This window comes from Equus asinus, chromosome 2, assembly GCF_041296235.1.
Source record: "Equus asinus isolate D_3611 breed Donkey chromosome 2, EquAss-T2T_v2, whole genome shotgun sequence".
Lineage (NCBI taxonomy): Eukaryota > Metazoa > Chordata > Mammalia > Perissodactyla > Equidae > Equus > Equus asinus.
The window spans coordinates 31,304,010-31,331,495 of NC_091791.1; the positions used below are offsets into that span (position 1 = coordinate 31,304,010).

At 52.4% G+C, this 27,486-nt stretch overlaps 2 protein-coding genes across 9 annotated transcripts in view; one reads left to right on the forward strand and one right to left on the reverse strand.

The window, feature by feature from the left end:
- The first annotated feature begins 1,879 nt into the window (after positions 1–1,879).
- On the forward strand, positions 1,880–23,539 carry LOXL4 (lysyl oxidase like 4). 2 transcript variants are annotated; one of them, XM_014866018.3, is made up of 15 exons: positions 1,880–2,014; positions 6,395–6,700; positions 7,537–7,715; positions 8,619–8,824; positions 10,272–10,310; positions 10,423–10,642; positions 11,519–11,702; positions 11,881–12,035; positions 12,774–12,941; positions 14,003–14,165; positions 16,473–16,716; positions 17,841–17,956; positions 18,662–18,798; positions 19,179–19,290; positions 21,329–23,539. In XM_014866018.3, exons 2-15 carry the CDS (start codon positions 6,427–6,429, stop codon positions 21,397–21,399), a joined length of 2,268 nt encoding a protein of 755 aa, XP_014721504.3. In that variant the 5' UTR covers positions 1,880–2,014; positions 6,395–6,426; the 3' UTR covers positions 21,400–23,539. The 2 variants fall into 2 exon arrangements, with proteins under 2 accessions (XP_014721504.3, XP_044608833.2); XM_044752898.2 differs by having other exon boundaries at positions 11,516–11,702; positions 21,329–22,631.
- A 1,796-nt stretch (positions 23,540–25,335) lies between these two features.
- R3HCC1L (R3H domain and coiled-coil containing 1 like) overlaps positions 25,336–27,486 on the reverse strand; it is a 95,186-nt gene continuing 93,035 nt past the window's right edge. For all 7 annotated transcript variants that reach the window (XM_044752873.2, XM_070485674.1, XM_070485678.1 and 4 more), the window contains one exon: positions 25,336–26,211. In XM_044752873.2, coding sequence (XP_044608808.2) covers positions 26,144–26,211 — 68 coding nt within the window. In that variant the 3' untranslated portion in view covers positions 25,336–26,143. The remainder of the gene's footprint in view (positions 26,212–27,486) is intronic.

The window sequence follows — 27,486 nt, forward strand, 5'->3', positions numbered from 1 at the left end:
CACTCAGCTGAGAAAATCCCACTGCTAGTAAGTCATGGGGGGGCTGGGCCTGCTAAGGAGCCTCTCACTTCTCAAGGAGGGAGCTCACAGTGACCCCGGGGGAGATCCCTCCTTCCACTGCTCCCCAGCCTCAGCCTCTGTCCGGAGTCTTACAGCTTAAAGGACTTCCAGGCAATGTCGATTCACTCTCTGGGCGCTAGCCCAGGCCAGCCCCCAGGCTCCAGGGTATTTTTAGTTCTGGGCAGCCAGGCCCCGGTGGGTGATTGGCAGCAGGTGGAGCCTACGTTTTCCGAGCCCTCCGTGTTGCTCCTGGCTCCGCATGAGAGGTGGCTGGGCATGGGGAGGGGGCCGAGGCATACCTGGCACCCCGGCCCACAGCTGCCTCATTGTCCCTGGGGGAGGAGCTGGGCTGCTGCTGCTGCCACTGACCCAAGGCTGGGAGCATTCTTTCCTGTTGATTCATCAGGGGGAATGCTTTGGGCCCAGCTGGGGCGTGGCAGGGGCACTGGGGGGACATCTGGAACATGGGAGGCCAGTGGGACAGTAGTCCTCCAGCAGCCGGGTCAGTGTGACCATCACCCAGGGGTCAGAAAGGTCCACCTTGCCATCCTAGCTCTTATCACATCCTGCCTCGTGGCAGCGTCTGTTTACACGTTTGCCTCCCCCAGCAGACTGGGAAGGCCCCCCTCCCAGCCACCCCCTGCAGTGTCTAGCACTCCAGCACCCTGTCTAGCATGTAGGAGAAAATCAATAACGGTTTGTGAATGAATGAGCCTTTGGAAGACACTCAGGCAAGGTGGGAGGAAGAGGGGGAACCAGGCTGTACTGATCTGGGCCTAGGGAGGAAGCTGGCAGGCTGGAACTCTGCCCATTTTACAGACAGGAGTACTGAGGCACTGGGAGGGACCAGGACTGCGGGAAAGAATCTGGAGGAAAGGGGCTGGGATTCAGGCACCTGGGTGCCCAACTTAGCTGATGGGGTTCCAGTCTTTCAGCCTTTTCTACTTTGTTTTATTCCACAGTCTCCCCCACTCCACCCTCCACACGCCCCCTCCCCCCATGAGCCTGTGAAGGGCCAGGACTGCCTCATTCACTCCGTAAGGGGTTGCGGCAGAGGATCGAAGTTCTCCATTTACCGGTTATTACCTGGGGAGGCAAGTCGTGTCTCCTGAGTCTGAGTGTTTCCAACTGTACAATGGGCAGAACAGAGGCCTCTCACCCACATAGTACTCAGCGAACTTGGAGGGACCAGGGCAATGGAGAGGACCCCTGTTGCCCTAAAGAGAAGACACCTGCACCACACCAACCCGACCTCAATTGAACCGAGCCCCCCTCCGCCCCCTGCTCGCTCCCGGAAGGGAGTCTGCGCTGTGCTAGGTAACCCAGCCCGTGGGATTGGGGCCCCCGGGCAGGGAGGCGCTTCCCGTGAAGGGCGCTGCGCTGTGGCACTGGCACCTTCCGCGATTCAGTAATGTAATCCCCAGGTCAACTCTCCGGGGGGCATGTAACCCGATTTTGCAGAGGAGGAAACTGCGCCTCAGACAGGGACTCACGAGGCCGCAGCGGCGCTCCAGGCAAACGCAGCCCGCTGGCGCCTGGCCGCCAGGCTCTCCGGGAACTCTGATCCTCCCACGGGCCCTCCTGCTGCAGGCGCCAGTTTCTTCCACGGAAAACAGCTGCCCCGCCTCGACCCCCCGCAACTTCGCGACCCAGAGACTTCCCGGGCCGCGGGCGGCGGACCCCGGCGGTCTGCGGGGCTGCGAGGGGCGGGGGGGCGGCCGCCCTGGCACCCGTCCCACGGGGGCGCGGGACCGAAGGGAAGGCCGGGCGGGGCGCCCGCCTCGGCCAGGTCCGCCCGGGGGCGGGGCCTGCGGGGCCTCCTCCCGGCCCGCTAGGTGGGGGGCGCCCGCTGGCCGCCGCCGGATAAAAGGGCCCCGGGCTCCCCAGGAGGCCGCTTACCGCTGCTTGGCCTCGGCAACCCGGTCCCAGCCCCCGACCGCCTGCGCTCCAGCTGGTGAGCCCCCGCCTGGCCTCAGGCCCTGGGTCTGTCTCTTGCTGTCCTGTCTGTCTGACTTCTGTCTCTCTGTGGGTCTGCAAGCCTCTGAGAGTCCTTGAAGGCTGGGGACTGGGAGGGATGGGGGTCCCACGGACAGTTAACCTAGCCCTCTAGTCGCTCACCAACCTGCTTCCAGTGGAAGGGACCAAGTTGGGGAGCTTGGCCCAAGGCCTGCCCAGGGTGGTGCGCCCTGGCCTCGGGGTGTCTGCGTGTCTTGTTTGTGAGCACTCCAAGTGTAACCATTTCTCTGCCTGCCCAGATGTCACTCCTGTGACTTGGGGGACAAAGAGGGTGCAGCCAGGCTCTCCAACTAAACAGAGCCGAGCTGATTATGCTGGGGGTATGGGAGAGGGCAGAGGATGGAGGTGGGCAGAGGGCTTCAACCTCTACATGTTCGATGGCAGGACAGGTAGAGCTCAGAGCCCGTTTGCTGCCTCTGCTTATAATCAGTGGCCCCAGGGAGGGTATTAGGGTGAGGGGAAGCCCTGACCCATCTCCAAAGAGCTAGAGAGAAGGGGCTTCAAGTGATCCTGAAGCTGGTGCCCAGCAGGACAGCACCCCGATGTCCTCTCCTGAATACCCTTGGGCATTTGCAGCCCCCCCTCTCGGGGGGCCAGGTCAGGCCAGGTGCCAGAGTACCCTGGTAACACCTGGAGCAGGTGCTTCTCTGCTTCAAGTTGGCAGGTCCTGGATCTGTCACTTGGTTGCACTCAATGCTGGCACCCACCCCAGTGCCCTCACTTCATGGCTGGGTCATAAATCAACCAGCAATAGGGTGGAATTTCATTCATCTCCCTGCCTCCCTTCCTTCTTCCCCCTCCTCCTCCAACTTCCATCTCTCTCATGGTTGAGAGCCTGGCTTCTGGAGCAGGCTGTCTGGGTTTGAATCCTGGGTGGGGGGCAAGTTACTTAGCTTCTCTGGGCCTCATCATCTCATTTGTAAAGTGGAGATAAGAATTCAATATATATTTTTAAATATATAATAATAATAATTATTATTATTAACTGCCCTTCCCCCACTCCAACCTTCTCTCCCCTCACCCTGTCCTCGTCTCCTTCACTCGGGAAAAGGCAGTTTTCTTCTCAGCCTGGGCCTCTTCTCTGTGCTCGGCTTTGGGAGAACAGTTATGAGGAGACGCTGGAAACTGGTGTGGAGACAGGAAATGAACACACCAAGGGCTTGGAAGGTGGGGTGTGGGAGGGATTAATGGAGGGGCAGCGTTAGAGCTGGGTGTTGAAAGATGTGGAGGACTTTCACAATTGAGATAGAGGGAGAGGGTACTCTGGGTAGAAGGAACAGTGAGGGCGAAGGCTTGGAGTCTGGGAATTGAAGGATCTGTTTGAGGAATGTGAGGAGAGGAGTTTGGTGTGAGCAAAAGCTCTAAAGAGAGCTGCACTGGGCGGACGGCTGGGGAGAGTGGCTCTCCCTGGACCTGACTCTCGGCTCCTCCTACCGCCCATCCAGCTCTTGGGCAGCCTTCATGGAAGGGAGCTGCCCTGCTCTGGCCCCAGGGTCCTGCCGCAGAAGCCCACCCCTGCCTCCAGGGAGGCCCCTTGGAGGGGAGGCAGTCGGTTGGCCCAGGACTGTCCACAGCATCTAATAAGACCTCCTCAGTGCTGTGGGGATGTCAGCCACAGCCCGACAGCAGACCTGCCTGGCCCACCCCATGGCCCATTGGAGCATGTCACAGATAGTGCTCATTTCAGAGGTGTTGCACCTGAGTCTCAGAGAGAGGCAGCACCTGATTCAAGTCACATAACAACTTGGTGGCAGAATGAGGAGCCTCCTGACTCCTGGGGGCAGGGGGCAGGGTTGTCTCTTAGCCAGACCCAATGTGACCACTGGGTCCCAACAGCTGGTGGGCCCTAGGCCCAATCCTTCCCATCCTCTCTAGTCATCTCGGGAAGGTCCCTAACCACAGTGACGGGTTTGGCTCAGTCCCTAGTTGTCCCTGTGGCACACGGAGGAGGGCATGGGGATATCCCAAGCAGTAGAGAGCACTCTGCTGATGGTGACAGCCAGCTGGGAGCCCCCATAGGCTCCTCAGTGGGGAGGGAGGTGAAGAAAACAGTGTTTAAGTCTGGAAAGGAAACGCAGGAGGGCTCAGGGTGGGAAGAAACTTCGGCAGGGAGAATGGGGAGGAAGCAACACCCAGTCTCCAGAAGTGGAGAGAAGAGAACCAGGGCTCAGAGAGAAAAGAGGCAAAGCTGGAGAATGTCGCAAAGAGGGGTCCCGGGGACTTGCTGTTGAACTAGGATGTGACCTCCATTCCTTCTTTATCCGAAGAGTGGCTGAAACCTAGACCAATCGTTCTATAGTAGCTGTTACAGTTACTGTTGATAGTTAACTGTCAACTGAGAGGGTTTAACATGTATTCACTCATTTAATCTTCACAAGAATCCTCTAAGGTAGGTGCTATTATTGTCCCCATTTACAGATGGGGAAACTGTGGCACTGAGAAATTAAATCACTTGCCTAAGACCACCCAGAAACTAATTAGCAGAGGGGGGATGTGAACCCAGGCGGTCTGACTCTCAGTCTGTACACTTAAGCACTGTACTATGCCACCTTCATCCATGCAACTGCGGGTATTTGCTGGGTGCCACCTACATGCCTGGCACTATTCTGGGTGCTGGGGGCACAACGTGAAGCCCTCGTGCCCATGGAGCTTCATTCCTGAGCTCATCTAGTGCACTTCTGGGAGCCCACTCCACCCAGCCCTGGGCCCGCCCAAGCAGGAGGATTGGTGGCTGAAGGGGGTGGGGCTGGGTGCAGGAGGGAATAAGGAGTGATTCTCAGCCAGACCCAGCCCGTGGGGAAGGGAGTGGCAGGAGGCCCCGTGAGACCCTCCCTGCTGACCAGCTACACAATCCCTCAAGGGCAGCAGTGGCCATGGAAGAGGGAGGTCTCCCCAGAACGAGCTCTCTTAAGACTCAAGCACTGAAGAGGGAGTCAAGGACCCAACTTTCTCCATCCACTGTTCCAGGCTGGGCTAAGCTCCCCATCGGCAGCAGATCCTGGCATGGAGGAGCTTCAGCATTGGTGGCTACAGACAGCTTTAACCAGCTATGACTCTCTCCTCCATGCTCCCAGGACCAAGGCTGCTAATGCACCAGGGAGAGAGGACCAGCCCCCAACCTCATTGCGTTTAAGGACCCAAAGAGCCCTGGAGACAGGAGCCCTCTCTCTGGTGTATGGTCACTGCTTAAACCCTCCAGTGGCCCCTCACTTCCTCCAGGATGAAGGACAAACCCCCTGCACGGTGCACAGGCCTTGGTCCTCTGCCCTCCCAGCCCCCAGTACTGCAGGAGGGGGTTGAGAGAGGGCATTTCCTGCTCTTACACAGACTCAGCTCTTTGCCTCTTTCCTCCTTTGCCCCTCTGTTCTCTACCTGGAGTGCCCTTTTCTCACTGGGGCGAATTCTTCATCTGACAAGGCCCGGGCTGAGTGTCCCTTCTCTGAGAGCCTTCCCTGATTCGTCGTCTCCGAGCTTCATGAAGGCAGGGAGTAATGCTCCATGTCTTCAGGTCTGTGTCCCAGTACCGGCCTACTAATGGCCTGAAGCAAGCATTCCAAACACGTTGGTTGAATCGGAGTACGAATCCTGCCCCCGATGGACCTAGAGCACAGCCCGAGGATATCACACACCACCCAGGCTGGAGGAGATTCAATTAGACAGTATTTGCTTCAAACTCCTCACTTTGGAAATAAGAGATCAGGACCTCGAGGTGTGAGACTTGCCCCAGCCACACGGCAAATGAGCAGCAGAGGCCTAGACTCCCAGCAAATGGCTGTTTCCGCTCCAGCATTCTGTGTGCCTTCCATGGGGAGGGAGGCCACAGTGCTGGGAACACCAGGAGGGCCATGCCCCTGGGCTAGATGTTCTGGACCTGAGGGCACCCCTGGGGGCTCTCCTATGCCTCAAAGGGTAGGCCACCCCCTCTTCCTACATGTAAGACTGTATCAGGAATAGCCATTTGTTGAGCGCTTACCACGTGGTAGACTTGTGCTAAGCACTTTACATGCAGTGTTTTAACACTCACAACGACACTGTGAGACAAGGATTTTATTTATGATTCCCACGCTACAGATGAGATCGAGACTCAGTAAGGTTAATCTTAAACTTCCTCAAGGTCTCATGGCCAATGAATGGTGGGTTTGAACCAGATCGACTAATCTCAGAGCCCAGACTCAGTCAGTGCCCCCACACACACATGCACAGTCACACACACACACATGCACTTGCAAGGGCCCTGCCATCCTTTGTCTCTGCCAGCAGAAGAAGCCTGAGGTCAGGGTAGTGGTAGTGATCACTGTCACGTTCACTCATTCTCCAGGTGCCTGAGCTCCAGTTGCCCTTGAAGTTGCCATGATGTGGTCCCCACCAGCCACCCTCTTCCTGCTCCTGCTGCTGGGCCAGGCCCCTCCCAGCAGGCCACAGTCACTGGTCGCCATGAAGCTACGGCTGGTGGGCCCAGAGGGCAGGCCAGCGGAGGGCCGCCTGGAGGTGCTGCACCAGGGCCAGTGGGGCAGCGTGTGTGATGACAACTTCGCTCTCCAGGAGGCCACGGTGGCCTGCCGCCAACTGGGCTTTGAGTCTGCCTTGACCTGGGCCCACAGTGCCAAGTATGGCCCAGGGAAAGGTGAGTGCTGGGTGCTGCCCAGCAGGATGGTGAGGAGATAGCAGTGGGCTTCTCTCAGGGAGTGGGCTCACTGAGGCTCAACAGAATACATCAGACTCTTGTCCATCTTTTTTTTTTTTGGTGAGGAAGATTGGCCCTGAGCTAACACCTGTTGTTAATCTCCCTCTTGTTGCTTGAGGAAGACTGTCACTGAGCTAACATCTATGCCAATCTTCCTCTATTTTGTATGTGGGATGCCATCTCAGCATGGCTTGATGAGTAGTGCGTAGGTTCACACTCAGGATCCAAACCTGCAAACCCTGGGCCACTGAAGTGGAGCATGCAAACTTAACCACTACACCACCCAGCTCACCCCTCTCGCCCATCTTTTAATACCCATCTCAAATTATCTCTTCCATGAGGCACTTCCTGAGTGCCCCAGCTACAAATGATCCCTGCTTCAACACTCCCATTCTTGCTTGCAATGAGGTCACCACCATCACCACCACTCAACTGTAAGTTCCTTGAACATAGCAATTAACACACAGTAGGTGCTCACCAAGCATTGTTGAGTGAATGAATGGATGGATGAATGGGTGAACACGTAGGTCTAATTACAAGACCTATCTGGCACTTTCCAAAAACAGTTGCTACAGGACCTGATGCCAAGAGGAGGCAGCAGGCAGGGTTGTAGATGCCAAGATCCCAGGAGAACCAACTCCTCTCTCCAACCCCGACTTTCCACTCAGGGTTTGGAAGGGGAAAGTTGCTAACTGTGGGGTCCTATCCAGGAGGCAGAGCTTATGACTTGCCTCTCCAGGTCCGTCCCTGAGCATCACCCATCCCCTCCCCTACAGGACCAATCTGGCTGGACAATGTGCGCTGTGTGGGCACAGAGAGCTCCCTGGACCAGTGCGGGTCTAATGGCTGGGGCGTCAGTGACTGCAGCCACTCGGAGGACGTTGGGGTAGTGTGCCATCGCCAGCGCCAGCGAGGCTATCTTTCTGAAAAGGTCTCCAATGCCCTCGGGCCCCAGGTGAGGAGGCTGTTCAGGCCCTGGCCTGAGCTGAGAGTTGGGTCAGGGGATAGAGAGCCTCCAGGGGATGAACCTGGAGGAGGAGGGAGGGGAAAGGGAGCAGAGTGTGGGCTGAGAAGCATCCCTGGGCCCCGACTCCTGTTGGTGGCCTGGAGCAGGTGCGCGGACAGAGGGCCCAACTTGAGGCAGGGCAAACCAGGGAATCATAGGCTGGGCCTGCTGGAAATCACTGAAGCTGCTCCCAATAAAGGAGACAGCAGGGGGACAAGGGGCTGCCTCACCCACAAGGCCTAGCCACAATTGCTGCCTCTTCCCGGCACAAACAACCCCAAGCTAAAAACAGCCCAAGCCAAACAACAGGAGCAGGCAGGGCAGGTCTCTGGCTCCCACCCTCTGCTGCCAGGCAGCCCCAGCCTGAGGACAGCTGGCCCTGGCCCACTAAATGCAGTGGGCCAGGATGGGCAGCTCTGCACTGGTCTAAGTCACCCCAGGGCTAGAGTAGGGGGGTCTCGTGGGCCAAAGGATCCTGAAGTACCTGGCCTGAGGTCCATCCTCAGCTCTCCCCAGGGTGGCATGAAGAAGGCCCCTCTATGCTCGAGGGAAGCCTCCCTAACTCCAAGGGCTCCCATCCTGACCCCAGGGAAGGCACAGATCTGCCTGGTTCTCTCCAGAGTTAAGGAAAGGACCCTAAACAAACTGAGCTTCTGCCTCATGCTCACACTTCGGTCTTCAGTGAATCTCTCCCCGTCTCTGGGCCTCAGTTTCCTGGCCTGTCCAATGAGGGGGCTTGGTGGGGGGGGTGATCTCTAAGCGCTCTGAGCCCCAGCTTTCCCACATGAAGACCAGCAGTGGGCTCAGCAGAGGCAGGAATCCTGGGGCCCACAGTGATGGTGTACCCTGCAGGGCCAGCGGCTGGAGGAGGTGCGGCTCAAGCCCATCCTTGCCAGTGCCAAACGACGTAGCCCCATCACCGAGGGAGCCTTGGAGGTGAGGTACGAGGGCCACTGGCGGCAGGTGTGTGACCAGGGCTGGACCAGGAACAACAGCAGGGTGGTGTGCGGGATGCTGGGCTTCCCCAGTGACGCGCCTGTCGACAGCCACTACTACAGGTAGGAGGATGGCTAAGCGGGAGGACCTGGGGGAGGCAGGGCTGTGGGGCAGTGATTGTGTGTATGCACGTGTGCATGTGTGTGTGTGACATGTGTGTGTGACAGGTGGACCCTGCAGAGCTCAGTGAGATTGGCAGGGTGGGTGTGTATGGCACGACATTCAGTGTGTCTGGATTGGGAGGGAAACAGGCGCAACTGAGGAATGTGCCTGGATTCCCTGGGTTACAGGTCCCTGAGAATAATTAAGAGAGTGAGGATGAACTTCAAGATCCTGGGAAATACCTAGAAACAGTCAGAATATAAACATTGCGCTTGCCAATCATCTAAAAAGAATTGACTATAGTACAGAATGCTCCCAAAATGAAAACAATTGAATGTAAACCTGTGACCCTGATTAAAAAGCTAGACTTTACTGAAGATATTTACAGCGGTGCCCACAAGGATAGATGGCCTGAGTTCTGGTCTCAGCTCTGCCAGTAACTAGCTGTGGGGCATCCATAGGGCATCTGGGCCTCAATTTTCCAGTCCCCAGGGAATCATCTCAACTCTGCCCCAGTGAATTTCCTCAACTCTGACCCAAGCCAGGCTTTGACTGCATTGCATGTAAGCAAGGAGTGGGGTAGGGCGGCATTTGGGAAAGGCAATATAAAAATATTGTCGGAAACGTGACAGAACTGTCAGAAGATTGCATCAGCCTGTAAATGATGGCCAGTCACAGTTGTACCAGCTCTGTGTCAGTGAAAACCATGGATGTTTCTCATCAAGGGAGAAGCCTCCCAAAGGACATCTGAGTCATCTGCCCTCGCCCACCTCTAATCAGTTTTAGTTGCTCTTTCCTGTGTCCTGGACTTAGATGACCCTGGTCCCTAAGGCCAGCCACGTGGCTCTGTCCTTGGGGACAACGGGGATGGCAGGCCCCTGATTCCCCACCGCCTGGTAATTGCACACCTGCACCTGGCTGACTTGCCCATCACCCATGAGGAGGGCAGCCCTCATCACAGCCGCCTGTCCCTATAGGTCGTGTCTCTGGGTAGGCAGCTCCTGCCAGCAAGGCTTTCAACTTCCACCTGTCCCCAAAGGACCTTCCCCCTGGGCCCCTTCCCTTGGGGCGCTCCCTAAAGGTTCCCCTTCATCTGGACTGAGAGAGGGTGAGCTTGGAGCTGCCTGCCCGGGGGCAGCCCAGTGCAGAAGAGACCGTAGTTTGGGGCTAGTCAAGGGACCTTGCTATGCCCTCCTTTCCTTCCCTATAAAATGGAGACCATTGTTATCTGTGAGGTGGCCGCCCTGTCAGGGCTGCTGTGAAGCACAGCATTGAAATAAGATTTGTGAATGAGTTTACAAACTGTGAAGTCTGGTGCAAACTCAAGGACAACTATGAAGAGCCAGGGTGGCAAAGGGCGGGACTTCTGCACCCACTCCACTCCCTACCTGTTTCCTCCCACCACAGGAAAGTCTGGAATTCGAAGATGAAGGATCCCACGTCCAGGTAAGGAGTGGCACCCCCCTCCCCTCCCTTCCCTTCCCCAGTGCCTTGGTCTCCCGAGTCCTGAGTGCTTCCCTCAAACCCTCCCCCACCCTCAGTCTCCCTTGTCTTCCAGGCTGCAGAGCCTGACAAAGAAGAATTCCTTCTGGATCCATCGGGTCAACTGCCTGGGGACAGAGCCCCACATGGCCAACTGCCAGGTGCAGGTGGCACCAGCAAAGGGCAAGCTGCAGCCAGCCTGCCCAGGTGGCATGCACGCTGTGGTCAGCTGTGTAGCAGGGCCCCGCTTCCGCCCTCTGAAGGCAAAGCCCAGGCGCAAGGAGGCCCAGGCAGAGGTGGGTCTCCAGGGGCCTGCACCCCGGCCTGGAGGCACAGGCCCCCTCTCAGCGGGACCCTACCCAGTTGGGGGGGCGCTCCTCAAGACAGGCAGGAGAGGAGGGAGGAAGCACCCCTATCCAGGAGGCATCAGTTCAGACTGGGAGGAGGACAGCGAATCACAGAATGGTAGAATCTTGGAATTTATTTGAAAGGAACCATTTATAACCCTGCCATAAATAGAAAGCTGACATCACTGGTCATGAATAGAAGGTAACTATAAAAACAGTAATTACATTGTATCTACATCCCTCTGAGGGGAGAAGGTACTGCACGTGAGCCTGGCCCTTTGTTATAAAAACGAACGAGCAGGTGCTGGTGAGGGGGTGTGGACATGGCGGCACCGCAGTGAGATGGTCTCCTCCATGAAACAGGAAGGAATGGAAGAGAATGCAAATGGAAATAACTTCCCCACTGCGTAAATCAGTTTAATTAACACCACGTCCCTGCACGTCTTTAAAATCATCCCACAGATCTCTTTGGGAACAGCTGATCTAGTTCAACCCCAAAGAACAAAGAAGCCAGGGCAGGCGGAGAGGGAGTGACTGGCCTAGAGTAGGAGGGTTGTGAAGCCCAGGGACCTCAACTCCTAAGACTTTCATTAGAGCTGGAATTGGTTATTACTGTTATTACTGTCGCGGTTCTTGGTCATTGAAGAAAGGGAGATTGAGGAAAATGGTTTATTCAAGGTAATAGCTATCAGCAGTCAGAGATGGGACTGGAACTCCAGTCATTGGCTCTGCCCAGCTGGATGGGGCCCTGCCTGAGCTCCCTCTGCAGTGGCTCAGCCCCTGCCCCCTCCTCAGCCCTCCCTGAAGGTGATTTTCTCCCAGCAGGAGACGAGGGTGCGCCTCCGCTCTGGGGCCCAGGTGGGCGAGGGCCGGGTGGAAGTGCTCATGAACCGCCAGTGGGGTACAGTCTGTGACCATGGGTGGAACCTCATCTCCGCCAGTGTTGTGTGTCGTGAGCTTGGCTTCGGCTCTGCTCGAGAGGTCCTCTTTGGGGCACGGCTGGGCCAAGGTGAGTGAGGAGGCCTGGGGTGGGGTGGGAGGGCTTGGATGTGCCACTGGTCCATCTTTTGGTGGCTCTGGGGTGCCAGAGCCCAGGTCAGAAGATCCCCCCTCTGGGGAGAGGAAGCCACAGGTGTGGGGCTACAGAAGTGGAGCATAACATGGCACCTCTCTCCCTCTCCCTGTAGGGCTGGGGCCCATCCACCTGAGTGAGGTGCGCTGCAGAGGATATGAACGAACCTTAAGTGACTGCCCCTCCCTGGAAGGGTCCAAGAATGGTTGCCAACATGAGAATGATGCTGCTGTCAGGTGCAACATCCCTAACATGGGCTTCCAGAATCAGGTGAGCTCAGGTCTGCGCATGGCCTCACACTGGGGGCTGGGGGAGCCCTGAGATAGCCCTAGGACACAGCCTTGAGCCAGTGGGGAGGGATTCATGAGAGGCAGCTGGCACTTCTGCTGTCCCTCGGAGCCAGCCTGGAAAGCCCTGTCCTCCCTCTGAGTCTCCCCTGGCCTGGCCCACATCCCCCAGGGCCAGGTGCTGGCCTCCAGAGATGTCAGAAGGCAAAGGGACACTTCAGGTGGATGCACTCCCCCACCACACCCTCTTGGGTCCCCTGTGAAGTTGAGAAAGAAGGTCCCTGGGGCAGGGGACCACAGGACTGTCAGTAATGGGCAGTGTGGCATTGGAGAGGCTGCATGGGATGGTCAGAGTTCAAGTGTCGTGCTACCGTGGACTGTGGGCAAGTCACTCATGTTTCTGAACTTGGTTCTCTCTTTCATGAAATGGTGTTAACTGTCTCCTAAGGTCATGTAAATGGGATGATTTCAGGAGGAGGATGGCGAGTACCGGAGCAGGGGCCCCGGGTGCAGGCACATAGAGTCAGATTTCTCTAGCGGGCAGCGGCGTTAGAGACTATCTAGTAAATGCCCTCGAGTTACAGAGAAGGGGAAAAACTCAGAGAAGGGTTTGTCTCCAGGGCCACACGGTGAACTGGCCTGGGCAGGTCTCAGGGCTGGCAGTCCTGAGCTCTCCCCTCCTAAGGCCGCCCCGCTCCTCACACATCTCTGACCATTGCAGGTGCGCTTGGCTGGTGGGCGCAGCCCTGCAGAGGGTGTGGTGGAGGTGCAGGTGGAGGTGAACGGGGTCCGACGCTGGGGGTCCGTGTGCAGTGACCACTGGGGGCTCACTGAAGCCATGGTGGCCTGCCGACAGCTTGGCCTGGGTTTTGCCAACCACGCCATCAAGGTAGGTCTCTGTCTTGATCCAAAACTTCCTGTGCTAAAGCTGCTAACCCTTCATTCATTCATTCAACAATTAATTATTGAGTGAAACTATGGGCCAGTATAATGCTAGGTGCTGAGGATACTGTGGTGAACAAAAGACATAGTTCCTGTCTCACCAAGGAGTCACTCAAGTGAGGGAGGCAGTCATTAATAAAACGTTCACACGACAGGCACATAATTGTGTCTATGGGAAAGATGAATTGAAGTTAGCCAGATGAGATGGGCAGAGGAAGAAACAGCCCATGCAAAAACCCTGTGGCCAAAGGAAACTTGATTCAGTTGAGGAAATCAGGGACCAAAGGTGGAGTGTGGCTATCAAGGGCAAGTGGTGTGAAGTGTGAGGGTGGAGAAGGAGGGCAGCGGCAAGACCGTTCAAAGGCTGCAATCCAGATTTTTAAAAGATTTCTTCTTGCTGTTTGGTAGTTGGGATGGAGACTAATGTGAATACAGGAAAACACTGTTGTAGTGGCCAAGGTGAGAATGATTCTGGCTGGGGCCAGGCTAGCGGCAGTCCTGGGGAATAAGTGGATGGACTCAAAAGATATCAAGGAAACAACATCAAGAGGCCTTGGGCATGGGTGCGATGGAGAAACCTCTTCAACTGAGCTTGTACTAGCCTGCCGGGCAATGCTGGCACACCTCACCTGGAGAACTGGGCTCAACTGTGGGTGCAGCCGACCATCTGGGGCTTTATGAGGAACAGCTGGGGAAATGGGACAGGCCACCTGGGTGGACAGGAAGGGAACAGGAGCATCCTCTTCAAATTATGGGAGAGTGAGGGGGCAGGGCCAGTGGTAGAGGCCACAGGCAGCAGACTTTGGCCTCAATACATGGAAGAAATTTCTAATATCACAGGGGTCCAAATTGGCATGGACTATCCCATCACTACAGCTTTTCAGGCCTAGGCTGGGCACAGCCTGGTGGGGGTGGTCTGATGGGGTCCTAGCTTCAGCTGGGGGTCAGGGGAGATGACTCCAAAGGCTCCTCTCAGCCCTAACTGGGTGACATTGGCTGTTTCCTTAGGACACCTGGTACTGGCAGGGGACGCCAGGGGCCGGAGAAGTGGTGATGAGTGGGGTGCGCTGCTCAGGCACAGAGCTGGCCCTGCAGCAGTGTCAAAGGCATGGGCCGGTGCACTGCTCCCATGGCACAGGGCGCTTCTCAGCCGGAGTCTCCTGCACAGACAGTGAGTAACGGGAGGCCCACAGGGCCTGGGGACAGGCAAGCATGGGCTCCCCCAATTTGGCAAACCTATACCTCCTGTCCTCAGGGAGGGCCCCAAGTACTGGTCCCAGCTCCAAGGCTGATGGGGAGGAGGAGAAGGAGGGCAGGACTTGGAGGACCAGCTCTGCCCTTCCAGCTGTGTGTGTCACAGGGGGATGCAAACCCTGCCCTGCCTATCTCACAGAGTTATTGTGAGAATTAAACCAGGGAATATGTGAAAACACAAGGCTGTACAACAGTGTTTTTCAATTTTCATGTCATGACCAATAGTTAAAAAAAAAAAAAGAAACAGAATAGAAAACAACAGAACGTGTTACATTCAGTACGGGTAGTATTTTTTTCTTGGAATTATGAATGTATGTACAAGGTCACAACATAAAATACATTATTTTTTACTGTGGTTTTAGTAAGAAAAGAGTTTGAAGGCTGTTGTAAAGGGTTATAAGTGTGAGGACACATGGGGCATAAGGCTCTGCTGTGTGTTCTCCTGAGCTGTGGGATTTTCCCCAAAGGCTTTAGAACAAGACCACTTTGAGGCATCGGTCTGCCCCACAAACCCAGATTCTTGGGACAGCAGCATCTGTTTGACATCTGCCAACCAGGTCTGTGCCAAGATAACTATATCTCGTCCAAAGGCTGCAGGCTAGCACCAAGCCTAGTAGCCACTTGACCTTCTTCCCAGCCAAGCCTCAATGCCAAGACATCCTTAACCTTTGTCAGCAAGCTTTAGGGCTTCCTCTCTGTCCAGTGCACCTTGGAAGAGCACAGGGCCCTTACAGCACACCTGTAGGGTAACGGGGCATCAGGTGGGCCTTCCCAGCACCAAGGCTCACAGCACACTGGGGGCCTGCTCTGCCTCCTGGGAGCCATGTACCCTTCCCTGTTCTACTGCCTGGAGTGGCAGCTCTCCTCTTAAACGAATTTGACGCTTCACAATGGCTGAGCAGAGAGCCGTCCTGCCCCCTCTCTGGCCATCCCTATTTCTCCTCTGTGGTTTTTCTCATGTCTTTCTTTCCTTCATTCTCTGTTCTTCTCATTCCCTCTGAAAGCTCTCCTTTTCCACAGGAACTCTAGGGTTTGTCGGTTGGCACACCCTGGCTCTCTCCAAAACATACCACAGGAATTTCGAGAGCATTTGGTGATAGTACAGGCATCATACAGCAAACCAGCCAAGCCCTGCTCCCACCCTCAGTGCCCATCCACTGAAGTCAACCAGGGTCCTCACCTCACTGTTGTCAGCACTCAGGCTCACTCACCCATGATGCCTCTGCCACAAGTCTGTACTGTCACCCTGTTTTTGCACCAACAAGCATTGAGAATGGGCAACTTCTCTCTCTTGATGTTACATGGCAACAGCTGCAGATCTCTACATTTCCATGCTGACACACGCGGGCTAGCAATGGTAGAGGAGGCATGTGGCTTCTGAGGAGGGTAAGAGCCCGTCACAGGAAGGGAATGGGAGAGGCACTGAGCAGCCTGTTGAGACACAGGCTCCAGCATGTTGGATTTTTATGCAGAGAAACACCAAGAGTCCATGATGCCTCAGAGAATGCACAGGATACCCTGGTATGAATGCCCATGATCACAATCAGGTTAGAACAGGAAACTTGGAGGAAGCACAGGCCTAGAAACTGCAGCAGAATGGACTAGAACGGCAGAGCTCAGGAGCAGGCTCGGAGATCACTCTTCCAGCTCTCCCTCCCAGCTCCTCCCCTGCCTTACACTGAAGGAACTGAGGCCCAGGGAGAGAGAGTGACTGAGCTGAGGTAACCAAGTTAGACATTAGCAGAGCTTACAGAGGCAGGCTCCACAATGGCACTTAGAGGCTGAGAACCACTTTACAAAAGAAATACTAGCTTACATCAATTGCATGCTTACATCAGGCCAGATAATGATCTAAGCATGTTACAGGTATGATCACATTAATATTATCATCATCCCCATCTTAAAGATGAGGAAAATGAGAGACAAAAAGGCTAAGCAAGTCACAGAGCTAGTTGATGCAGTCAGAAATTAAGCCAAGACATGAAGCCAGGCGGCTTGGCTCCAATGCCAGCAAGCTTAACTGTGACACTTTAGCTGCCTCCCGGGTTAAGGCAACAGATCGTTCCTTATGATTAGAACTCATGTCTTCTGGCTCATAAACCGCCCTCCTCTTCTGGGGTGCTCCAAAAGAGCTTGGTCTGGGGGCAAGTCTGGACTCCTGGCCAGAGAGCAAACACAGCTGTCTTCTACCTTTTGCATCCCTGCCATGCTTCCTGTGACCCAGGTGCTCCAGACCTCGTGATGAACGCCCAACTAGTGCAGGAGACAGCCTACTTGGAGGACCGCCCGCTCAGCCTACTGTACTGTGCGCACGAGGAGAACTGCCTCTCCCAGTCCGCTGACCGCATGGAGTGGCCCTACGGACACCGGCGCCTGTTGCGCTTCTCCTCACAGATCCACAACCTGGGCCGGGCTGACTTTCGTCCCAAGACAGGACGCCATGGCTGGATTTGGCACCAGTGCCACAGGTTAGTGCCTGCTCCTGCCTTGGTTCTAGAGGGACAAAAAACAGGGTCCAGGGACCAAACCAGTCTGGTCTTTCCTTGGCCCCAGGCAAAGTTTCCGAGGAGGGCTGTGTGTGCTGGGTGAGAGCCTTCCTTCCTAGCTGCCTTACTGGCCTTGCCTCCGGGAGGCAATAGAGAATCCCAGGAGATCAACCTGCCATCTCCATCACTCCCTCACCTGCCCAGGATGGACCATGTTGATGGTGCTCGTGGAGTCCATTCCTCCATTTCCCACAGTGATATCCAACAGAGCAGTCACTGCCAGCAGAGCTGGTCTCTGTTAAAATGATATTGGACAACTTTTCTATGTTGGAAAAGCCAGGTAAATTGAGGACTCCTAGAAGCCTGGAGTCCCAAAATACATCCAGGATGCTGGCTCTGCAGAAAAAGCTTGCTAGTTTCTGCAGCAGCAAAGCAAGGTCCCCAAAGAATAGCATGAACACTGGTACCAAAAGGGAACAATGAGCATTCTTTCCTGCCAGACATCTCCAGCCCAGACAGGAGAAACAATGCCTGTGACAAAGGCAGAATGGAAAAATGTGTTTTTTCTTTCAAGACACAGCCGTGGGTGGGGGAAGCTGAGAGGAATGGGCAGCGACTTTGGGACTGGGCCTTGCCTGAGATAATAAGCACCTTTCCCTGTAGCATGAACAGAGTTGTCATTACAGGATAGGAAACAACGGTAGCAATTTGGTCCCAGGCTGACAGGGAGCAGGGGAAGCGCCCTCCTCAGCAGCTCGGCTCCTAGGCTGGTCCCTAGAAGTGCCCCTTCTTCCACATCTGGTTCAGGCCTTGCAGCCAGGCACCAACCTGCGGGAGGCTACCAGGGCAGAGCGTTACCTCTCCTCACCTGGGTTAAGACCCTAGGTGATGGGGGCAGCTGTGCCTTGCTGCCTGGCAGGGGTGCCAGAAGAGCAGGCCATGGGTCATACTAATCTTGGGTTTGGAAGGGAGAAGGGCACGCCCTGCTATTATGACGTTCCTCTCTGGGTAATGATGGGGCCTAGTGCCTCGGTCTTCCCTGCCAACTCCTCCAGAGAGGACCCTCTCTCATTGTTGCGAAGCTGACAGCTCTGCTCCTTCTGCAGGCACTACCACAGCATTGAGGTCTTCACCCACTATGACCTACTCACTCTTAATGGCTCCAAGGTGGCTGAAGGGCACAAGGCCAGCTTCTGTCTAGAGGACACAAACTGCCCCACAGGTACGTGGTTTCCTGTCAGCATAGCCTCCTCGTGTTATATTCCTTGGCCCCTTTGGGGTCAGGTTCCCCTGTCTTGCTCAACAGTCTCAGGCACCTGGAGACTCTGGCCTGACAACAGCCAGCACTCAAGGCAATTCAAAGAGATCAATTTTTTACCTTCTGAAATCTTAGGTATAAGGTCTCTGCTTTCTCTGCATTCCCAACATACTTTGTGCCAGTTTTAAAATGCTTAACACTTTCTATTTTGGGTAACAGTTGTAGACCTGTTTTATCTCTGCCAAGTTCTCTGAGGGGATGGATTGTCTCATTCTCATCTGCATACCCACAGTTCCTAGCCCTTGGCAATGGCATGGTAAACACTGGCTCTTCAGAGGGTTGCATGGATGGACAAATGTATTAGCACAGCAGGGCTGGAATCTTCCAACCACATTTCCTAGGCAAACAGGGATTTCCATTAGAGCATCCAAAGTAACGATCTCTGTCACAGACGGGGTTTGCTACAATGCCGGATTCATCGTTAGTAGGAATTCTGGCTCTGATACTCAGGCAAGTTATTTAACTGAACCTCAGGTCCCTAATCTGATTGCATGTAACTGGTAAGGCTGGTGTGAGGATTACCTGATAAATATATGAAAGACGTAGCAGAGTGCTTGGTCCCTAGTACCTACTCGGCGCCTCAGTAATTGTCAGCACCCTTCCTTGCAGGACTGCAGCGGCGCTATGCGTGTGCCAACTTTGGGGAACAGGGAGTGACAGTTGGCTGCTGGGACACCTACCGACATGACATTGATTGCCAGTGGGTGGACATCACAGACGTGGGCCCTGGGGATTATATCTTCCAGGTAAGGGGGCTTGTGGGGATTCCTCACAGGGACTCCATTTCCTCCAGATGTCCGCAAAGCTACCAAGGTCAAACAAAGGAGGAGTTTCATCCAACAGGTCTATCGCTTGAAGGAGCTATGTTTGGTACAGGGGAAAGAACACCAAATCAGGATCCAGAGGACCTAGGTTTGAGTCGTGACAATTGTCAGTTGTGACTTCAGTCCCCACCTGCAAATAGGGACATTGATTTCTACCTTCTGGGGGTGACTGTGAGGATTAATGAAGCAAAGAATATAGACACACTGTACAAGTCTACATGAAATGTAAAGGATTATTAGTCACTATCAGCTCGCTCCAAAGCCAACTGCCTGTTTTCAGTTGTCCCCTTCTCTTACTCCAGGTAGTTGTGAACCCCAAAAACGAGGTGGCAGAGTCCGATTTCTCCAACAACATGATGCGGTGCCGCTGCAAGTATGATGGGCAACGAGTCTGGCTGCACAACTGCCACACAGGTAACTGCAAGCCACTGTGGGGCCAGCCCGCTGTGGGCTCGGGGGGGCTGGAAGACTCCAAATGTACCGCTGTGTGTGATCTGAATGTGTGTAAAAGGCTAGGAATGGAACAGAGATGAATTTCCTTTGACATCTTCACAGGCAGAGTTCTAGAACAAACTGGTCAGCCAGTCAGCCTCACCTGATACCTACTTCTACATCCCTCTTTGTCCTTAAAGCTGTTTGCATTGTAGACTCAGTCTGGCATCTGTCCTGGAATCCTTCCCCTTACTTCAAGCCATGTCAGGATTTTCCTTTTCCAGTCTGTTAATTTTCCTCTCCTTTTCATATGGTCTTTCTTAGCTGCCTCCATCCTAAGCTGACTGCCTCACAGGCACAAGTAGGAGTCCCCCAGGTCTCTGTTCCTATCTCCAGCTGTGACGACTGCTTGCAGGAAGACCTTCTTGCAGGATTGGCAGTATCAAAGGAAGAAGCAACGATCCAGTGGCGGGGGGTGGGAAGGCAGGGTGATGAGGCGGTTGCTCTACTTACTTATAAAGAAAGGTCACGATTCCTCTATCTTCAAGTGTGAAAATGCTTGGATTTGCTATGGGATGTGCATGTTCACACTCACACTTACATATGTGGGGTGGGGCAGGGCAGACCCGTCCCCTCAGTCAACAAACATTTATTAAGAACTACTTCTGTGCTGAACACCGTGCCAGGCACTAGGAACATAAATGGGATTAAGCTGGGGAGCTCAGTGTCTAGAGTAAGTAGACATGCAAATGGATAACCCCAATACTGCTGAGTACCCCAGACCGGTATGAACTAAATGCTGAGCACGCAGAGAGAAAGCAACAACCTAGAGGCTAGCACAGGTCTTCCAGAGGAAGTGATGTTTGGGCTGGGTTTCAGAGGAGGGGCAGAGGCAGAGAAGCGAGGAGTAGGAGGAGCACAGGATGTGGCTCCAGGAGGCTTCACTGGGTTCCAAATCCAAATCCACCGCTTTCTAGCTGTGAGACAGGGAGGAAATCTCAACATCAGAAGTTTTCTCTTTTGTAAAACAGGGCTCTGTACTTCAAACCCACTCATGCTTTTTGCAGGGAGGGTTATGATGGTTCTTGCTATCCTGTGGACTTCTGGGAACCACCGACAAATTTCAGTCAAGGGGGACAAAAAGATCAGATTTATGCTTTCAAGAGATAACTCTGGCAGCAGATGGAAGACAGATGGGAAGAGGAGGAAGAAATAATCTAAGGTTTCAAGTTTGTCAGACTGAGTACATTTTGCTGCCATTCAATGAGAGAAATGCAAGAAGAATCAGGAAATGGGATCTGAGGCTGCACACAGGGAGACAGCAGATCCTCCATAATGCTGGCAGCAGGCTGCAAGGGATCCAGGACAGTGAGAAGGGAAAGAAAAATAATGCAGTGCTGACCCCTGTGAGGGTCCTTACAGAAAACAGACAGCACACTGGGATGAGAGTCCAAGGTTATGTAATGAAAGGACTACTTACAGAGGTGTAAGACTAAGGAAACAAGGCGTGTGAGATATCCAGGGATAAGCAAGAGTGGAAAGCTTTCCACCTTTTAGGCTTCAAGGGGCAAAAGGTGTCCTAGGAGACCATTACTGCCAGAACAGGGGAAGAAATACCCCAATTGCTCTCTCCTTCCACCCTATCATCTCTTGCTATTGTTTCCACTGACCTAAATCAACCAGAAACCAGAGGATGAGGGAGCCAGGGTGAGACAATCTCTAGGGGCCAGTTCTCCAGGGCACAGAGAGGACAAAGGAGGGTATAGAATAAATCTGGAGAGGGGGCAAAGGAGAGTAACCAGCACAACCCTTCCCACTCAATAGCCTATTCTTCCTGACACCCCTGAAACTGCATACCTCTTGGGTTTATCTCTATAGAACGGACTGGGCTCTGTGCCCTTGACTGACCTGAGGTAAAAGATGAGCTGGGCAGAATGGATCTGTGTGTTTGGGAAGTTGTCTGGGAAGGGATGAGACCATGGTGGGGTTGGCTACTTACTTGTTTCCCTTTGGCCCACAGGAGATTCATACCGAGCCAATGCAGAGCTCTTCCTGGAGCAGGAGCAGCGCCTCAGGAACAACCTCATCTGAAGCCATCACTGCACACTCCCAGCTGCTGCCCACACACCAGATACCTCAGCTTATTGGAGCCATGCCCTTCACAGAGCCCTAGCTCAGAGGGAAAGGGGCCAGTGCCAAGGGGCACCAAGAACCTGCTCAGGAAGCCTTTTGATGGCAATTCACCAAACCAGGATGGTACTGCTCCCTCAGGATGGCTCTGGACCTGTCCCCTCAAGGTCTTTGGTCTATGGACTGTGGCCTCCAGGCTTTGCTCAACTGAGCTCCTCTTCCATAAGGAGACCCAGTCTTTCCTGGATCTTGCCCCAGAGTTCCTGGTTCAGGAGCAATCAGCTCCTTAGGGATGGACTGTGGCCCAGTCCCCCATTTAAATGGTGCTTTGCAAATGTCTTGGAGGAGTAGAAGACAAAAGACCAAAATACACAGGCGGTGGGGTTAGCTCCCTGCAAGGAGCTCAAAGCAATACAACTTGTGTCAAAGTCGCAACTGACAGAGAAGTTGGTGAATTCAGTACCTTGCTTGATCTGTCCTCATTTAGAACTCACCTGTCATACTCTCTAAGAGTCTGTTCTTTAATTCCCTTACCTTTATCCTACCACACATATGGGTGTTTCTAATATCCATGGAAGCTTAGGCCTCAGGCATCCCCTTATGTCCTGATGGGCCAATACCACCAGTTACTGAGTGCTTGAGAAGGGGCAAGATTCACAGAAGTGGCCAGATGGGCCTTCCTGCAGAGCAGCAAGAGAAGGCCAAGCAGAAAGACTGCTGGGGTAATATGGACTCCAGCCCCTGCTAGGGCCTCTGCCAAGGAAAAATACATGCCATGTACCTGGCAGGCAATCCAGTCTCCCTCAATATCACTGTGCTTCTCAGGACTGGCCTAAATTTCAGGTCTCAACCAAGTTTCTGGAGTGAACTTTGCAGTAAATAAGTTTTTGCAATGGAAAGAACATCGGTCAAACAAGCCACTCATGTCTGTAGGAATAAGACAGGTCTGGTAGAGTGGAGGACAGGAGACTAGGGATAAGTCAGAGGGGGACATTTCATTTAGTTAAGGACTAAACCTAGGAAAGTCCCCCTCCCTGCTTGATGTGGCTGTGATATGCTCTTACTCATACTAAAATCCCATGATCTTCTTGGACATGATTCTTAATTTTTATTCCACTTAGACAACTTAAAAGATGATCCTTACAGGTCTGACATCCTAATGCCAATAAAGGTTGCTCACTATGGACTGCTACAAAGATAAGACCAGCTATGATTCTTTGCAGTTCCCAGCACAGTAGCTCTACCCCTTGGCCCACCCGCTGAGCTGGTGGCTAGGATGTGTGGGGCCCACATAGTACTCACAACAGCCCCCTACATTTCTCTGATCAGATAGCAGCCTTCGGTCTGCTTCCCAATTCCCTCCCCAGGCTCAATGCTGAAACATGGGTTGGACTTAACCTTTCCAATGAAAGGCAGGAGGCAAGCAGGTGAAGTCCAAGGATTGTAAACGTTTATAACTGAGGCTGCAAAGCCAAAAGGAAGGGTAGCAGATGGGGCCGATTTACAAAAGTACTCCCCTCCCACATCACAACAGCTACCCCCTCCATAGGAAGTCAGAAGCTCTGGGGTATCCTCTAAGAACACAAAGAAGTGCTTTCTTCCTTCTCCTCTACCTTGTCTCTTCTCAACTCCTTCATCTCCTTCATTAGGCAGAGGGAGCATTATATTTTGGCATGGCAGTTTAGGTAAACAAGGGAAGGACTGATTTCCTGTTGGATCTAGCAAACATCTCCCAAACAGTAACAACATTATACTCGCACATGCAGCTAATGGTCTGTGAAAGAATGTGCAGCGTGTGGTGACTGATGACTAGATTCAGGCAGGAAGGCTACCCACAGCTTCTTGCTGGATCCAGTTTCCAAGAGGGCCAGAAAAAAGCAGGCCAGGCAGCCAGCCACCAGCTCTGGTCTCAGCCTTGCTGCCCACATCACAAGTTTGATAGGTGCAGCCAGTTCTAATTCTTGGAAAAAACTACACAAGGGTAGTGCTGTTACACGTCTGAGTTGAAAGGGAAGGACATGGGAAGACTGGTGGCTGGCATGACTTGTAACTAGATGAGGAATGTTAACAGAATACCAACCACCAAATTCCAGACAGAACCAAAAATGTGAGAAGATTTTTCACCTCGGCATACTTTAGTCTCAGAGAAACTAAAGTGCTGGGAACCTCAACTTACTAGGCAGAAGCCTAAGGTATTTCTATTCCACAAAGACCTTCACTCTACAGGGAGCATATCAGAATTGAAGGGGAGTGTACCTTTCTACTATAAAGTCCAGGTGCTCCTAGGATTCAGACATGTATGCACAGCAGAGTGCGTTAACTGTCTTCTCTAATACCTGACAAAGGAGTCAGCTGCAGCTACAAGGTGCTCTCCAGTTAGCTCAGCTTATGAAGGCATAGCTTAGATATGGCCAAGGATTTGACTCCCATCTGGGCAAGCTCAATGTAGTCCGTGCTGGGCCACGGCAGGCCATCTTACCTCTAGCCAGTACACATCAATTCTAACCACCAGAAAAATCTAACTCAAAAGCATATTTTCTACTAACCGTAGATGAAGCAGCACTCCACAGATTTCAGTATTAGCTAAAAAAATCCCTTCTCTGGGTCTGGTTATAAGGATAAGACTGAAAGTTAGAGGTGGCTGACTGTTAGCTGAAAAAAAGCCTAAGCTACTAGCCACTTAGTACACAGCATTAGATTGAGAACACAAGTAACTTCCAGAAATTACGAGGACTACAAAAAAAGCTGAGTAATAAACCTGGGGCTATATGTTACCATTAACAATGCCTTTAAAAGTTAAAATGCTGTCAGAAGGGGGAAACACCCTCAAAGGCAAGTAATAGGGGCAATCATCTCTTTTTTACTGCCCAAGGTCATTCTCAGCCTTGAAGCAGCAAAACAGAGCAACGGTGTGCCTCCGAGGTCTACCACTCAGAATGAAGCCTGGCTCCGGCTCCCTGCATTTCCTTTCAAATGCAGCTGTACAGTTCAAACAGACCTGCCCATCTTAGAGAAGTCTGCTCTCTGAAGACAGACAGCACAATCCCACAGCTAGCAGCCAAAGAGAGGGGCACTGGCCTAAGTAATCTGGGACCGAAGGTCAGGAGAAGGACATATTTAATCCCTCAAACATGGAATGGAGGCGCTGAACACGAACAAGGGACACTTTCAGAACCGACCAAGAATGAGAAGACAATGCTGAGGAACTGCTGGAGGGCTCTCAGACCAGAATAGCAGCAGGGACAGTTGGGTCAGGACAAAGACCCAAGGCCAGTGTCATCTGAGGAACATGTGAACAGAGGCCCACTCCACCACGGTCTAGGCGATGCTAATAATCCATCATTGTCATGGGCACTAAATTACACAAAAAAGAGGCTACTGCCCATGGTGAAAGTACAATGAGACACTATTTCTTGCTACTTCAGCATCTAAGTTCTGGCATTACCGTTTCTTCAGTGTAGAACTACTTTCCAAAAGCACTGAGAATACACATATGAGATGGATAAAGCCTGAGTTGATGGCTCTGACTTGTCGTGTCCTTTAGGGAACCTCTCACTACTCGGAGGTGGGGTCTTATCCTGGCTGCTCTTCACTGTAATGGATGAGCTGGAGCTTCTTGCCCAGTGCCTCTGGCACAGGCTGAGAAGATCATACCAAGAACATGCTGTGTGACAGATGCCCTCTGCAGGATGTCACATTTGACAGAAATGGGAAAAGGCAAGAGGGTGGAGTCTGGGTGCATAAAGAGGTCAAGAAGGGGAGACGAGCTGCCACATGCCAATTCCAGGAGAGGCACTTTATAGTATATTCTAGGGCAGAGAGATGATCAGCTCTCTATTCAGTGGGGTTCAATAAACCCAACAGATCCGCTGAACCCATGCACAGAATTACAGGAATGAAGATTCAAGGAGAGCTGCTCTCCAGTTTCTTTGTAGGAATAACAAAATTGACAAATACCAGAGTGATATATGTCATAAAATGGGCTTTAATATCTCCCTCATACAACATCCAGTACTGCTTAAACTGGAACTGGCAGGCAGCTCCCAAGACTGGCTTCCTAGGAGGAATGAAGCTGCCATGCCCGTGGCTGCTGTGCAGCTGGAGCAGCCCCAGGCACTCAGCTCAGTACAAACTCTGGAGTCCAAATACCCTTATCTGCTACAGTTCACCAACTCTGGAGTTCTGAAACTGGCAGTGTAGATTCTGTGAATATCAAGTACACCAGACACTGTTCTGTCTCTTCGTACTAACTGTGCCCCCTTCTCCCCTGCAATATTGCTGTTCTCAGTTTTGTGAGGTACTAAGGAACACCCTGCCCTTGCAGGGCCTGAATCTCCCATCAGCGCAGGTTTGAATCCTCTGTTGTATTTGCTTAAAACATCTTGGAAGTGGGACCCATGCTAACATGACTTGCCCTGTCCAGATGACTCTTGGAAGTCACATCTTCCATGTTTCTTCCTAGCTGATGGCTCCTTTCTATGCCCCAAACAGGAAAGTGATTCCAAAGAATTGCATTTAGGAGTGAAGACAGACAGGAGTCCATCTTCTTTCTATACCCAGTCAATCCTTGTCTTGATTGTTTTATCTCTTTCTTTCACCTACATGCACATTTGCATGTACACAGAGCTCTGGAAGCATTCTCTTATCTGAAGACTATGGAAATATTTTCTGAATTCATGGGATTATCCCCTTCATTGAGTGATGTTCAAACTGCAGATTGGTCTCTGCCTTCCCAGATGTCTTCCCGTTGCTTCGCTTCCAACCGTTTTCTCTCTATAAATAAGAGCAGTGTTAAAAGTGGTAGTCTACTTCATATAACCAGTGACTTTCCCATAATCCAAATTACAAGGCAAATTTTAATCATGAAACAGCTGGATTTCCTGGTCTTCTCTTACCTGATTCCAGAGTTAAGAACTTTAACTTTCCATGGGCTTTGTAAGTGAAAACAACGTTACTATTACTCTATAACAGAAAAAGATCTGGGCCTAGAGAATAAAAACTATATGGAATTAGTCAGAATCTAGCAGGATGCAGATTCTAGTCTTGCTGACAACGTATTTATTTTAATTCTATTTCTCAATTGTGTTAGTGTTTCAATATAACTGTGCATTATTCCCAGCTTACTGATCTTTACAAGTAATTCAATAGGCGTCAAAAATACATTTCAATATCCTTCTTTTACCTTCTTGCTCAAATGAAAATGGCAGCCACAGGGGCTTTAGTCATATCTCCCTACTATAATCTTATGGAACAATATTTCTGAGGCAAACCAAATTTCACTATTTTCAGAGCACTTTCAGGAGCCAGAAATTTTCTGGAATACACAATCTCAACATGGAAAAATGACCACATATAATGGAAGCAAACTAAGGACTATTTCTAAAAACAAAAAATGCACAAATCTGGGCAATCTGTCTTCAATTTTTAACATAGATGCTTGGTTTTCATTTAACACTTTCACTAAGACCTGAGAAAATACAGACCATACACGGTTTGGTGGTCTGAGCACTTCACTAGGTGCCACAATACCAGTGCTCATTTCATGGCTAGTCATTGATCTTGACACCACAGAATGCAGATGATAAGCCTAAGTGCTTCCTTCCAAGGGCTATTATTTCAGACAACGTCTGCAAAAGATTTTGCAAGTCATAAACCAAGGGGATTACAGAAATCAAAGTGAATTTAGAGTTAACACTTGCTATTTTGACCTATCTTTCCAAATCAGCAGAATCCCTTACAAAATTCCTATACTATATTTGACTGTACTTTAAGGGCAAAGAACTTGGTCAGGAAGCTGACTGGCACTTGGAAACGTGAAAAAGAGAAATTCACTGCTATTTGGGCACCATCTTGTGGCATTACCTGAATATAGCAGCAAAGTTACAAGAGGCAAAAAATGGGGGTCAGCAAATTCCAAACTGAAGGCTAGCTAGTTAATTCAGTGTCCTGTGACTCTGCTTAAGGCAGGCTTGAATGGGGTCGGGATTTTCCAAGCAGAGAGCACTAAGGATAATGACTTGTCTCAAGGACCCCAGGATTTCTTAGGAA

Bases quoted from the DNA above. Each gene is read 5' to 3' on its own strand.
- LOXL4 (XM_044752898.2), top strand. From the start codon at position 6,427: ATGATGTGGTCCCCACCAGCCACCCTCTTCCTGCTCCTGCTGCTGGGC. The intron at 7,716-8,618 runs GTGAGGAGGCTG...TGTACCCTGCAG, and splicing joins CCAATGCCCTCGGGCCCCAG to GGCCAGCGGCTGGAGGAGGT. The intron at 12,942-14,002 runs GTAGGTCTCTGT...CTGTTTCCTTAG, and splicing joins TTGCCAACCACGCCATCAAG to GACACCTGGTACTGGCAGGG.